General features: G+C 38.4%; 1 protein-coding gene across 1 annotated transcript; it reads right to left on the reverse strand.

Annotated features, from left to right (window-relative positions):
* Positions 1-3,277: 3,277 nt before the first annotated feature.
* Positions 3,278-8,418, reverse strand: LOC112184522. The gene is made up of 6 exons (XM_024322788.2): positions 6,115-8,418; positions 4,850-5,961; positions 4,452-4,473; positions 3,723-3,815; positions 3,460-3,539; positions 3,278-3,371 (listed from the first exon to the last, which is right to left on the reverse strand). The coding sequence occupies exons 1-6, from the start codon at positions 8,416-8,418 to the stop codon at positions 3,278-3,280; spliced, it is 3,705 nt and encodes a 1,234-aa protein (XP_024178556.2).
* Between the last annotated feature and the right edge of the window lie 6,923 nt (positions 8,419-15,341).

Raw genomic sequence — 15,341 nt, forward strand, 5'->3', positions numbered from 1 at the left:
GGTAATTTGATGAGAATACCCACAAATATAACGAGTGGTTTTTAACGAGTGGTATAGCACATGACCTATATTCAAGGGTAATTTGATGACCTATACCAAAAAAACTTATCAGACGACTGTAGGAAACCGTTATGAGATATGGAGAGCCACCATTGTAGACCGAGCCGTTGTCTGATGAAAATTCAGACAACGGTGGAACACAGTTGTGTGAGAAACATATAGACAAAACATACAGACAACGGGTATGTGTTAAACGTGTTGTGTGATACTCGGCATGTGGCTCGGCAGGTGGCTCGACAGATGCCAGGCGCAGCTGCATGGCAGTTACGGCGCTGCCTTCAGACAACAGTGCTAGTTTTGAAGTTGTTGTATGTTGAGCTTCTCAGACAACAGACTTTTATTTTGTGTGTTGTCTGACTGATATTCAAACTTCAGTTCTTGGACTATAACTGTTGTCTGATTAATTTTGGGACAACATAACAGAATTTCTTCTGTTGTCTGATTAACTTTGCGATAACAGAGTTTAATTGCTTCTGTTGTGTGAGTGTGGATTAGAAGACAGTGATTTGTTAAAAATCGATGTGTGATATGAATGATTGCAGTGTGATTTGTCCCCATTTTTGGCCATTCAGACAACGGGCAGTTATCATTGTATCTATTTTGTTGTTTGATTATTTGAACATATTCCATTCCTTAATTAAATTGTGCATTTGATCCATTTACATACCAAATATAAACATTGCAAACCACTAATCATTGAACCCAACATTTTAAACAAGAAAAGCATTCTAGTGCATGCCCATCTACTTGGGACATAAAAAAGCTGATACATATATATCCATTGTTCCAAAACATGCAACACATGGTGCATGACAATGTACCAGCAGAGAAGCACAAAGAAAGATCCTTTCCTTAGCAAAAATGGACCAGCAACAAGCGCGCTACTTCATGGCTGATGCACATGTGTTGACAACAAACTTCTCCCACTCATTTCGCACTTGATCAGTATCCGCTTCGGTGTATTGGCTGCTACCTCTCTTCCCCTATCTCTTTCGTTTTCTTCTTCTTCTCAACATTATCCTCGGTAGGTTTCTAGAATAAAAAATAAATGTAAGTTATATATCATAAATATATGCTATATATCTAAAGAGTAAATATCTTCAAACAAATGAACTTTTATCAAAGTAGCTAGGTTGAATTATACTGAGTTCTAACCTTGACATGTGATTTTATGACCAAGTGTTTAGGTCATGCTACCCAACTCCCCAAAGCCTGCTTCACTATTTCAATTTCATCTTTCACAGGAAATGACACTTTTACTTTCTCCTCAAGTGCGGCTTAAATAGAAACGCGCATATTAGCATGCCCTAGTGGAGTGCCATGAACGAGCTGGGAAAGACAAAGCAACATGTTCAACAGAACCTATTGCCAACTTGCATTCAACCTCAGCTACCTTTAACTAAAAAGTAGACCAAAAAACAAGATTTATAGCTGTTGCCTATGTATGTTCGAAATAGAACAGATTTAAAAGAATAAGATGCAACCTTAAGACGTTTTCAGAAAACTGGTAACAATCAAACTTTGATATTTTCCAGTTCATTATTGGCCCATACATCACAATCAAGAAAGCTAGGGACTGTAAGTACCAGAATATAGGTTGTCCCAGAGTCTTAATATTCAGAAAACTTAAACAAGACTCAACTATGGAACAGTAAATAATAAGGATGCACCCCACTCTCTTACCTCGATCAGGATTCACAGGTTTTGTTCTCATATCATGCTTGCACAAGGGGCAGCATGTCCCCAATTTTGTCAGCCATGAGTCCACACAGCTTGAATGAAATTCTGCAAGTAACTCTCAAGTGGTTATGGAAATATTTAAACTTCGAATGACAAGGTAAGAAAGTACTGCTAACTTATATGACGTCCCTATTACTACTACCAGTTGGCAATATACTGGAAAAGAAAAGATGATATAATATAACACTTTCATGTTACTCACATTCAGTTGTACATTTATCACTGGCTCAGAAACAGAGTTTGATGCTCTTGAATACGAACCTGGATATTCTTCCTTCTCAACAGTCAAGCAGATCAAGATATATTAATTAAGGGCACGGCTATTGCCACCCTGCAATTTTCTTTGTACACCTATTTGAATTATTGAAATACTATATTACCCAAATGCAAAATGACTAATAAGTATACTAATTTTCTAAAATTTAAATTTTTAAGGAAAACTAAATACATAACTAATTAAATACAAAAATACTTAATTTCTCTTCTGATAACATTAATCTTCATCTTCTCCATCCAATTTTCAATTTATTACAATTTTCTTTTTTTATCTTTTTGTTGCGTCCTCATCGTTAATTCGTTATTCAATTCACAAAACCATTAGTGTTAACTTCATCAAAATATTTATAATACCTTTATAAACACTGAAAGTAAAAAATTTAAAACACTAAAAAAAATCAATCTTTTTTTAATATGGATTGGAATAAATGAACATTGAAATTGAATGGAAAAAATGGAAGCAAATCAAATTATGATTTTATTAGGAAACTTTAATATATTTTAAGACCTTTTTTTAATTGATATAAATTAAATGAGAAATTTTCGTTAAAAAAATTTCTTTTTTAATTTGATATGTCATATGATGGAGGATATTCCTGGAAAGATAAATGAGTTGGATAAGTAAATCTAATAATTGAAATTAAAATATAAGGTGTAATTAGCAAGTAGGGTGAACAAAGAAAATTATAGGGTGGCAATAGCCTCACCCTATTAATTAAAGCTCTTTCTGAGATAAAGAAAAAATAAAGATCTGAAGATATTCTATTCAAAATGACTGTTTCAATTACAAACTTCAACCACTGAAGATATTCTAGGTATAGGGTTGGAAAGCTTGGCTGATTGAGACTCTTCTCTACCTGTACGTGTTCTTGTGTGTGTGTGTGTTTTTTTTTTCTTCCAAACGCAGAAAAAGATACCAATTAAGAACCCAGAAAAACACAAAAACACAACCAATCAGAAAATACTAAAAGCCAGCCCCACTTCACAACATCCAACTGATTAATCATAATAGAAGAGATGGACTGGTCCCTAGAATAGCAGCAACTGGAGCAAATAATACACTTGATCCTAAAGCCATTCCACTCCCAACATCTCTTCCCATTTTCTATCACCCACTTTTAGGTAATTCATAATTTCAGACATTGTCAGAAGTTTAGGACATATAGACTAATGCAGCTTATATACAAAATAGAAATATTAGTTACCTCAACTTGAAGTCCTTTTCTTTTGCATAAAGCTTTACGAGCAACATCGCATCTAACCACAAGTTCCTATGCAGATATGTGTGTATTTGCCTATAGATAAGAAGCACAAATGTGTCAGAACTCAGAACACAAGGATTAATGATATAAAACATATCTTTAATTCAAATACACATAGTACCACACAAATTCTAGTTGAATTCCATCGCAAGTGCCCTCACTTTCCAGTTTTTCTAATATAACAACAAGTGCAACATTGTCCTGCAAAATCACATATAACAACAAGTGCAACATTGTCAGAACTCACATAAACAAGATATTCCTCATTTTCCATTTTTTCTAAGTGCAACATTGGCCTACAAAATCACATATAACTAGTTGATAGAGCAAATAGATAATGCAGAAAGATATCCACAAAACATAAGACTACAATGAAATATATACCTTCTTCAGCCTTATACAAGCTCTATCTCTCTGTTGAGGTTCCAATGGCTGCAATGCTTCTATCACTCTCATAATAGAGCTATCAAACGCACACTACAAAAGTATATCAGAATGATCAACCATGGCATGTAAAATATTATCAATTTCCTCACTTTCTCCTTTTTTCCTAGTTAGTAAAAGCAAGAGCTTCCTCACCTCATATTTTACGATTTCTTTGAATACATCTCGGCGGTAAAATGTAGCACAACCATCCATGCAAAACCCGTCTCTTGCAAAAAACTGAAAATCATCCATTCAATTTAGTATCTTGATATGGTGTCATCAAGTTCAAAAGCTCACGGAGTGGATTTGCTTTTATTAGACCAAATCTAGCAACACATATGTCCCTAAAATTTTTTTAAAAATTATTCAGACGCAGTTGTTTGGTAATTCATTGTATTAATTTGATAAGCACAAATCTTGCAGAATGCACAGTAGGTTGGGACAGGGGCAGTATTAGCTTGATTGAGAGGCCAAATGCACAAACTCTGTATTCAGAAACATTATTTTCATAATTTGTAAAGCACAAGATAATATGAAAGTCAAGAGCATCAGGCTTAAGGATTCAAGAAGCACTCTTCTAAAAAAATATTAAATAAATAAATAAAAAGGATTCAAGGAGCACAAGAAAAATGGTATACTTATATGCACGTGTTTTCGGTGACATCAGTAACTAGCAAAATGAGAGACCTCTAGGGCCTTAACTGAGCTCCTGATATAGTCAGAAACAAGTAGAAATTTAACACAATCTACGTAAATGTGCTTTTTTGTTGTTGTATAAATAATGCACAATCTACTTAATACCTACCCTAGCACAAATTACTGAACAGTTCTTTATTCGGGTCAGCCTATGTTAGGTTGGGGTAAATTATGCTAAAGAAAACATTTTGCATTATTCTCACATAGCCACTTTTGCAGCAGGACATTATCACCTACAAGGTTGCGCTTTGTTTGGAGTTCAAATGAACAACAGGCTTGGAGATGGATGCGATTCCAACACTCAATTTAGGAAATATGGAACTTAAAACATGTTTCAAGATTTTTTGAAAGAAAAGAGATTTTATTACTAAATACGATAATGATCGTACATGAGGGCATCCAGTACAAACTCTGGAGCATGACCAAACCAATCAAGATGGATGTTTGAATCAAAGCTATAACTAGCTAGGCGATGAGCAACTCTGTTAGCCTGCCTAGGAGTAAAACCAACTGTAACATCTCCCACTACACCTACAAGGCCTTTGATGTCATGAATCAAAGCACCTAGCTCAGACAAATCCTCAGTCGAAGAATTAATGGCCTGAACTGCCACTAAACAATCAGTTTCCACGACCACCTTCGTGACATTCATAGCATGGAGGAAATCTAACCCATACTTCAAGGCTAAGAGTTCAGCGTGTAATGGAGAGAGCACAAACTCAGCTCTGTAGGAAAAGGCAGCAATAAAATCCCCTTGATCATTCCTGAGAACTCCCCCTGTACCTCCATACTGAATAGACGATAGGAACGCACCATCAACATTCAGTTTTAAGGTACCAGTCGCTGGAGGAAACCATCTTGTTTGACCCGTAGGTCCTCGCCGATCAGGAGATACAGTAGCCTGATTGACCTGGGAATACTCCTCAAACCATGCCATAGAAGAGGCCACGATGCTAGGACCAGTCTTAGAGCAATCTCTCCATAACTTGTCATTCCTATTCTGCCAAATATTCCAAAGCAACACAAGCAATTTTTCAAAGCAACCTGATGACAGCGAGTTAACCCGTTCTAAAAACCAATCCTTCCAAGATAATGAGGAAACCGGAATGATAAAGGGAGGAGCTCCCACTATCTCTCTAGCCAAACTACATTGGCAGAACAGGTGTTCCACCGTCTCCACACCATTAGAGCAAACAACACACTGTAAGTCCCCATTATAACCCTTCAAAGATAAGGCAGCACGGGTAGGCAGGAGATTATGGACTGCTCTCCACCCAAAAATAGCCACCTTACTAGGGACTTTAGCCTTCCACAAGGCTCTCCAAACCGGGCCATAAGGATCCCCATTAGAAGGAGAGGCAAACACATTGCCAATAGAGAAGTCTCGTGCTATTGTATAAGCTGATTTCACAGAAAAGAAACCCTTCTTGTGAAGCTTCCATGCAACTCGGTCGTGTCCATTTCGATGACTAAGAGGGATAGAAAGAACCCGGTGAGCCACCTATGATTCAAAACACGTATGGACAGCAGCCTCATCCCAGGTCCAAGTGTCCGGGTTGATCAAGTCAGCAACCCTTTCAAAGATGGTATCCAACGGTTTAACCACAGAGTGATGGGGGACAGAAAGGATCCAATCATGATCCCAAATACTAACAGAAACACCAGTCCCAATCCGCCAAGATAAACCAGCTTGCAACACCGGTCGAGCTTCCATAATGCTTCTCCAAGAAAACGATGGCCTCTCACCCATGTCAGCCGTAAGGAAAGAACCATAAGGATAATTTGGATTAGTAAGGAGTCTCCAGCCTTGTTTTGCAAGCATCGCAAGATTGTGAGCATGCAAATATTTAAAGCCCATACCTCCTTGTTCTTTTGGGAGACACATTCTCTCCCAAGACCGCCAATGAATTCGACGTCGGTCATCAGAACTTCCCCAAAAAAATTGACAACAAAGTTGCTGAAGATCATCACATAGAGATTTGGGTAGAGCATAACAGTTCATAACGTAATTAGGCAGAGTTTGAGCTACCACCTTAATAAGTAACTCCTTACCTCCAATACTGAGAATTTTAGACCTCCAACTGACAAGTTTCTTAGTGAGCCGCTCCTTCAAATAGGCAAAAATAGCAGACTTATTTTGCCCTACATGTATAGGAAGCCCGAGGTATAAACCATGCTCTGTGACACACTCAACTCCCAAAATAGCCGCAAGCTCATTGCGCTTATTTAAATTGACATTGCCACTAAAAACCACACTTGACTTCTGGAGATTAATATGTTGCCCCGAGGCCCTGGCATATGTCTCTAATATGTTCTTGAAAGTGTGACACTCTGGAACTGTTGCTTCACCAAAAAGAAAGCTGTCGTCCTCAAACAGTAGATGATGTATCGTAGGAGCAGTAGGAGACATCTTAATGCCCTTAGCAACTCCATGCTCAACTGAAGAAGAGATCAACGATGAAAGACCCTCAGCACAAAGGATGAATAAATATGGAGAGAGGGGGTCCCCTTGCCGGATACCCCTAGTAGGTAAGATAAAACCTGTAGGAGATCCATTGATTAAAACCGAGTAACTAACTGATGTCACTGTTGTCATAATAATCTGAACCCAGGTTGAACAGAAACCCAACTTGAGCAAGACTGCCTCCAAATAATGCCATTCCAACCGATCATAAGCTTTGGAAATATCTAACTTGAGGGAGAAAAAACCATCTACCTGATTACGAAGTTTCTTCATGAAATGAGCTATTTCGGTTGCCACAAGAGTGTTGTCAGAAATCAACCTCCCAGGTACGAAAGCACTCTGTAGAGGTGAGATGATCTGCGGAAGAATTGCCTTCAACCTGTTTGCTAAAACCTTGGAAGCAATTTTGTATACAACATTGCACAACGCAATAGGTCGCAAGTCGGAGACAGACTTAGGCTCTTTAATTTTCGGAATCAATGTGAGATGAGTGAAGTTGGACTCTTGAGAGATCTGGCCTGTAGTGAGAATCTCCCTAACTGCCAGACAAACATCCTTTTCAACAACTGACCAAAACTTCTGAAAGAAACATGGGGACATCCCATCCGGGCCCGGGGACTTGGAAGGGTGCATCTGAAATAGAGCCTTCTTTATTTCAGAGTCAGAATAGGGTGCTGTGAGATCGGCATTCATTTCAGGAGAAACCTTGGGATGCAAGCACTCAAGGACCGCTTCTGTAGCTGCCGGATCAAAACCACCAGCCTTGAAAATGTCTTCATAATACTTTAGGATTACCTCATTAACTTCTCCTTGATCAACAGTCCATTGTCCTTCAGCATTAAGTAAACCTTTGACCCGATTGCGACACCTTCTATTAGAGGCTCGCCTATGGAAGAACGCCGTATTACGATCCCCATCCTTGAGCCATTGTACTCTAGATCTCTGCCTCCAATACGCTTCATTAGCCGAAAGCAATTCATTGAGGCGAAACTGTAGGGACTTTTGTACATCAAAATGCCTGGGCTCGAAATTCTGTTTCATCAAGACGTCCAATTTACCCTGAATCAGCTTCATCTCAGTTTGTCTTTGTTGGAAAACTCCAGAATGCCAACGTAATAAAAGTTGACCTGTTTGTTTGATTTTCCTTCCAACCTGCATCATTGGTTCCCCTATAGTTGGAAGCATCCACCCTTGCTGAACCACGTTCAAACAGTCCATATGCTGTAACCACATCTCCTCAAAACGAAACAGTTTAGGTGTTCGAGTTCGAACAGCTGGCTCCGGAGACACTTCAATGAGGAGAGGGCAGTGATCGGACCTACTCAGAGGGAGAGTAAGACATCTAGAAAAAGGGTAAAGTTCTCTCCATTGCACATTTTGACAAGCACGATCCAGCCGTTCCTTGGTAAACCTATTAGACCAGGTAAACCTAGGACCGACGAATCCCATGTCAATTAACTCACAATCCACCAACGCTTGCCGGAATCGGGCCATTTGTGCTATAGAGCGAGGTGGACCTCCCGATTTATCCGCATGACTGAGGATCTCATTGAAATCGCCAGCAACAAGCCATGGCAGACGAACCTGAGCGGCCAGAGTACGTAATAGGTTCCAGGTGATGACACGATTCGCAGTTGTAGCTACGCCATAAAGACCAGTAAAGCGAAAACTCCTGGAGACCCTACAGCACCAACTTCTGCATCGATATGGTGAGCAGAATAGTGTCGAAGTCGAACAAGGACCTCATTACGCCAAAAAAGAGCCAAACCACGACAATCCTCTGCTTTCGGTGCACAGACAACACCATCGAAACTGATCCGACGTCAAACAGAGGTCAGGAGATCCGGTGAGGCTAGGGTTTCTGATAGAAAGACAAGGCTAGGGTTTTGTTGTCGTATAATGCTCACAAGGGCATCTTGGGTTTCCGTGTTGTTCAAGCCTCTGCAGTTCCAAACAATAATCTTGAAGGCCTGCATGAGGAGGAAGGGAGTACTGGCCGTCACCGGCCTGAGATTTGCTAGGGCGAGAGAGAAAGCTCTCCTAGGGTTTATTCTATCATTTGATTCCAAAACATGTTTCAAGATTGAGACAGGAAACCCTGATAAAATAACATATAGAGGAAAGGAATTCAAAACAGGAGACAGGATAAGGAAGATATGATGTTAGCTGAGTATACATTATTATTATTGGCTCTTTCCCAAACAACTTAATCTTGAGGCCCAATGGTTGCTTAACATAATATCAAAGCTGTGGTTAAAGAGTTTTCACTCTCAACAATTTTCTGCAACAGAAGGTGCATAATGAGACAGCACTTGATAAAGGGTGCTAGTTCAGAATACAAATGTTGGCTCATTCCCCAACTTCTGAAGATTTTGGGACCTAATAGTTGTTTAACAATATTGGGGGATGAGACATAATTAAATTACAAAATGATATAGAGAAGCCGGCAACTTAACAATTAAACTCATATATAAACTTAACAATTAAACTCATATATAGACTTGTCCATAAACACACATTTTGACATGCACTTAACAACAATCAAAAGATCATGACATGCTTAATTCACATTGCTAAAGACTCAGCAAACTAAACTCACACATATGCACTAAGAAACCAACTAGATCTTACTACAACCAACTAATAGAGCACTAAGAAACCAACTAGATCTTACTACAACCAACTACGGAGAATGACCATAGAATTTAAAATTACACATATCCTGCTACTTATAATCAAAACAGAGTTCAAGGTCCTTACCAATTTCTGATTTCAAACTGACCCAGCGACTTTCCCTTCTCCAACTTCTATTATCCAGATTCCTCAAGCTTCAACTGCTCCAAACTAAACAGCAAGTAATTAGGGTTTTCCCAATCCAAATCAAAGCCAAGACCTCAATCAACAAGGGGGGTGGGGGAGGGGTGATGAAAACAGGCTTACCGGACAAAAAGAATACATTGGTGGCGTCCATGATGGCGCGGCAGCGTCCCCAATCCCCAAATCCATTTTAACAAGAAAATCAATCAAACCTAAAACACAATCGATTTAAAAAACATAAAAATTTGAGGCAAGAGAAGTACCAGTTAACAAAACCAGTCCTTGGCCACCACCGTGAACTTCACATCACCAGAAACTAGCTGAAACGGCGCCGATTCGAGGAGCTTGTGGACTTTCTGGTAGAGATTCCGATCGGAGATCGAACTTGGAATCTCCGTGTTGCTGGTCGGACATCATCTAGTACAAGGTCTAGGACTGGCTCGTTCGAGACAAGTATTGATCGACGTGGCAGAAAACAGAGGCAGTGGAGGGGAAAATAGGGTTTGGAGTTGGGGGAGTGGAGCTTGGAAAGAAAGAAGATAGAAGAGAGAGGTGGGGAATGCTAACTACTTCCTCTCCTCACTAACTACTTCTTTGGTTCTTTGTAGAGGCAGGAATTATGTTGGAGTGCGATAGAGTATGAGAGGGTCGCGAATAAGTTAGAGAGAACGAGTTAGGGTTTCGACAGTTGAAGAAATTTTGGGGTCGGGAGTTGAGGGGTTGATGATTAGGGATCAGGGATACAAGTTTCAGTGGAGTCGGACACGGAGGTTGGTTGTAGATGAAGATGAAGGTACTTGTCTTTTGGGGATAGAAGAAGACATATGAAAAAGAAATTGTGCTTTGATGGTGTTCTGTCTAGCCGTCTGGGTGTTGGAAAAAAAATGAAGTGGGAGACAAAAGTCATTATCCCTAGCCAATTAAGTTGTCAAACACACCGGCTGTTGGCTATTTTTATTTTGTGTTCATGTATCAGACAACACATAATGAGGTTATGTTGTCTGATTCCACACACATTAAATTTGAGTTGCGGCAGCAAAGGAGGGAAAGTTCCCGCTCTGTGTAAGCAAAGTTCAATTTGGGAGCAGGGGAATGAGTAGCGTATGGAGACGCATCGAAACATCTAATATATCTTCCTTGATCATACAACACAAAAAAAAAAAAAACTGTTGTATGATAATTTGTAAACTACACTCATACAACAGATATAACTATTCTGTTGTACAAAGAAGTACCAATTTTGAGCCAAATTTGGGTCGATCTAGGAGGGAAATCTGCCGCTATTTTATTTATTTATTCACACAGCAGATTATTCTTGTAACCGTTGTGCAATGACCTTCTAGAAAAAAACTTTAGCATTTTAACCACCTTATACAACGTAAGTTTATTAAACATGTTGTGTGATTCACTTTCCTTCATCACACAACACTTTTTTTTTTTGTGCAAAAAGTGTAGTGTGTTAAGGTTTTTGGCATAGTTCCATTTAAATAATTTTGTATACTAAAAATTTCTAAATAATATTTTGATCAATTAATATGTTAATAAAAATAAAAGTTCAATTAAAAATAGAAATAAAAATGTATCTCTACTCTCTTATGAAACCATAGAATATAGATAGGGAACATAGAGCCTGACCCCAAATTACAATAAGTAATGTATTCTAACATGCACCAGTTAGCAAATAGTGTGAGATTGACTACTCTATTTGCTTTGTACAAGTGGTGACATAGTGGAAATATAACTCTACTAAGGAGAAGTATCATAACAAGTAGCATATATTTCCTATTATGTTGCCTCACGGAGTCTACTCCAGTGACACTTCATTTCATCTTGCAACTAGGAGGTTGCTTCCACTTTAGTACAAATGGTCGCCTTGCTAGGATAGGCAAGGCACACGTTAATGTGTAGATCGAGACACATATCATACTTGGATGTGGACTTATTGGAAAAAATAACCAAACTAACACTAAAAAAGCAAAAAACTTAAACAAAACACCAGCAAAGGTCGAAAAGGGGCCCACAAGCAAAATCCAGGCCCAGAATTCCAAGACTACAAAGAGAACATTTAGCCTATCCTCCTCAGCCCAAATAAGCAGTTGCACCACCATCACCACCCGTCATCATACCCACCGTGCACCCGTGTTGGATCCCCACCAACATTGTGTCACCGCCAGAATATGACCCATAGTCGGCGACACCAATCAGCAACACAGTAACTACCCTGCCCTACTTTGATCTAGTCTTACAGCCCATACCGTACCAACCACAGCCCAACTCCCCCGCCGCCGATCCCAACGTACCACCACACTGATGTCGCTTTTGGGAAGCGCATAATTTAACCCTGAAAATATCGTTACTAGTATAAGTAAATAGGGATCGTTCTATTCCGGGGATTGAGGGTACACCTGTCATTGTCAAACAATTAAACAATTAAAATTAAAACAAAGTATAATATTCACAAAGATATTCACAAGTATAAACATTATTTACGAAAACGGGGGGATTTTGTTTTTGGTTTTTTCAAAAATAAAACTAAGTTAACAAAATAATTAAAATGCAAAAACATAAAAATACAAATGGAGTGAGAGAACAAAGATCGAAAACCGAAACATATGATTAAAATTGATTCAAACCCTAATATTGTTCATCTAAGTCATGAGAGAGGAGTTGATCATGTGAAACGTTAAAAGCAAACAATTTCCCATATTTTACTTTTCAATGCTAATTAATCTAAGTGAAAGCACCTAGATTAATCCTATTAAACATGGAATCAAACCCTAGAAAGCTAGTCAATCATGTCATGTTTAACGCATTACACATAGAGAAAGGCTATCAACTCAAGTGTACAACTTAGTATGGAAAAGTCCACCTAATTGCAATCCTCTTTAATTAAATTCGGTCTTTGCACAAAACCTTTACTACTTTGATTCAAGTTTACACAAAACGAAAAGTCGATTTCATGTTCTTAAACCTAGCACCATTCATATCAAAACCCTACGTGTTTGCAACCACATAAGATTAAAATACAAAAGTTATCTATAACGCAAATTTAATTAAACAAACTCACATAAGCAACTCTCGAATCACAATATATGAATCTGAAAATTCTCAATTAATCATAAAGCAACATAAAAATCAACATATAGAAATCACAACTTTATCTCAAAACATATAAACGGGCTTTAAACTTTGCCCTTAACATTATTTGTTAACTAGAATTCATAGTTCTACAAATCTAAACAAAGAAAACCAAATGAAATTACAAGGAAAAAGATAGAATTACACCATGAAGGGAGTGGATGATGAAGAGCTTGAGACATTGATCTTGAATCTTTAAAGCAAGACTTCACTATCACGGCACAAGGTGGATGATGACGGCTAGGAGGCTTCATGGCTTCTTCTTCTCTTCTTCTCTTTGCTTAAAAATGCAGAAACTTAAAACTAGAGAATGGAGAGAAAAATGGAAAGGAAATGGAGAGACAAAGAAGATGAGATGGATGAAGGAAGATGTGTTTTAGAGTGAGAGGAGAAGGTGTTTATATAGGGAAGAGAAAGAAGAGTGAAATTGGAAAAGATGGAGTAAATTAGTGTGAGTAATGATGGAGAAAACATGATGATTACACCCTAAAACATGGAATGTTTTTGGGTGATGATGATGGTGGATTAGTGTGAGAAATGATGGAGAAAACATGATGATTACACCCTAAAACATGGAATGTTTTTGGGTGATGATGATGATGGATTTCCTACTCATTTACTTCAATTTTAACTCCACCGAAAGTTTAGATTCTGCCCAAGACTTCTTCATAACAAATATTCCCCCATGAATGTAGATTACCCTGGTAAAATTTCAGATCTTTTAGAAAGGTATTTTGGCCGGAAATGCTTCCAGAATACGTTCAGGTCCGACTTTCAGTTTTCGTCTTTTAGTCAGAACTTTGGACCGATCTTTTGAAGGCCTTCCACTTCTATCTGGATCTTGCACTCTTCATATGAAATGTTCCTTTGGGTGTCTAGAATGGATCTGGAAAGTTTCAGCTCATTTAAAGTTCATTTGGTCAGGCAGCCGCTCCTTCTTCCTTGCTTGGCTTGGTTTCTCCTAGCCGGAGTAGGAAAATGTGTAAAATTGACATTTTAGTACATTTCCATTTTTCTCCACCATTTGTAGGTAAGTGTGGACATAATGCTCATTTCACCATCATTTACTCCAATGTACCTAAGAAAATAGAAATTGAGTTAAAAATCGATTCGTTAAGGAATTAACTAAGCAAAATGTGAGGAATTAACTATTAAAATATCACATTAAAATGCTCCTATCAAATTCCCCCACACTTAGCTTTTGCTAGTCCCTTAGCAAAACAAAACAAAAAAAATCCAAAATAGAACAAAGACTTGACAAAAGGCAAGTAAATGACTCTATTGCTCCTAACTGTTGTCTCAGAGACTCCAAACTCATGGCTTTCACGTTAAACACTTAATCAAAATCACAAAGATAATTCCATGGTTAATAAACCTGTGACTTTCATATGACTAAGCAAGATATGGAGAACTTAAGTTATACAGTGAATGATAGCATGTTTCGAACAAGTCCAATCCAAACTCACAGGGCATATTCTCGATTTTTCTCTCAGAAATGGCTATGCTTAAAAGCTTCACACTCAAGTATATGCAAGAGAACAAATTGTAAGGCAACAAACAGCTTGCATATTTCATCAATAAACACATTTTGTGAAGAATTTTTAAAGACCTCATGAAATGACTAAGTGCACAAATGGACCTAAACCATAAGCTCGACTGCGTAACTGACTCCACTAACCAAAGACTGCCCATCTCAAGGATCAAGTCAGCACTTAAAACAGGTTGGAATGGGGCTAAGCTAGGGTTTTTGAAATGAAGATTAAGGATACAAAAAATCCTAAGGACCTAGCAGAGCATATAAGGACCACCTTATGCCATCATTTTTGTAGACCAAATATCATTGTTTTGGGCCAAACCTTCACTCTAACCAACATGGGAATGGACAAAGGCATAATTTTCAACTTTGAGCCTTCTACAAATTTGCAAGTCCAAAACCACACTTCAACATTTTCCCAAGAGTTTTCTTTTCAATTTTTCTTCTCTTTTGCCGCTTTTCTTTCTTTTTTTTTTCTTTTTTTTCAAGGCAAAATTTTTTCTTTTTTTTATTCTTTTTTTTTCTTGGATTTTCCCCACCCCACACTTGTCTTTCATCGTCACCCCTACATACTATGTCATGCTCTACTAAGTCCCTAAGACAAGGGTAGAGATATCCTGTACTAAGCTCATGGTAGGGTAGTGAGGGTGATGAAACAAAGGTTTTCAACGTAGGCTCAAAGGGGTTCATTCTAAGGAGTCCCACGACGGACACAATTGGGGACACATGCTTGTTTGGTTATGGTGGTTACCCTAATGCCTTCTATCCTATCCAGGATCAGTGCATATTATGGCATACAAGTTTTGACAGTCACAACAGCCGAGTTCTAGTATTCTCTAGTCCATTAAAATCTATGGCACATGATCATTGGATTTTCAAAGAATGATGAGGTTTTGCAAATACAGCCACGACATTCTGGAATTATCAA

This window comes from Rosa chinensis, chromosome 2 (assembly GCF_002994745.2).
Source record: "Rosa chinensis cultivar Old Blush chromosome 2, RchiOBHm-V2, whole genome shotgun sequence".
NCBI classification, from domain to species: domain Eukaryota; kingdom Viridiplantae; phylum Streptophyta; class Magnoliopsida; order Rosales; family Rosaceae; genus Rosa; species Rosa chinensis.

What these genes read in the sequence shown, in the direction of transcription:
- LOC112184522 (XM_024322788.2), bottom strand. Translation starts at nt 8,418, where the DNA reads ATGGCCCGATTCCGGCAAGCGTTGGTGGATTGTGAGTTAATTGACATG. An exon ending in GGATTGGGACTGGTGTTTCT is followed by an intron (nt 5,962 to 6,114) that starts GTTAGTATTTGG and finishes TTTGAATCATAG; the next exon opens with GTGGCTCACCGGGTTCTTTC. An exon ending in TTTGTACTGGATGCCCTCAT is followed by an intron (nt 4,474 to 4,849) that starts GTACGATCATTA and finishes TGACTATATCAG; the next exon opens with GAGCTCAGTTAAGGCCCTAG.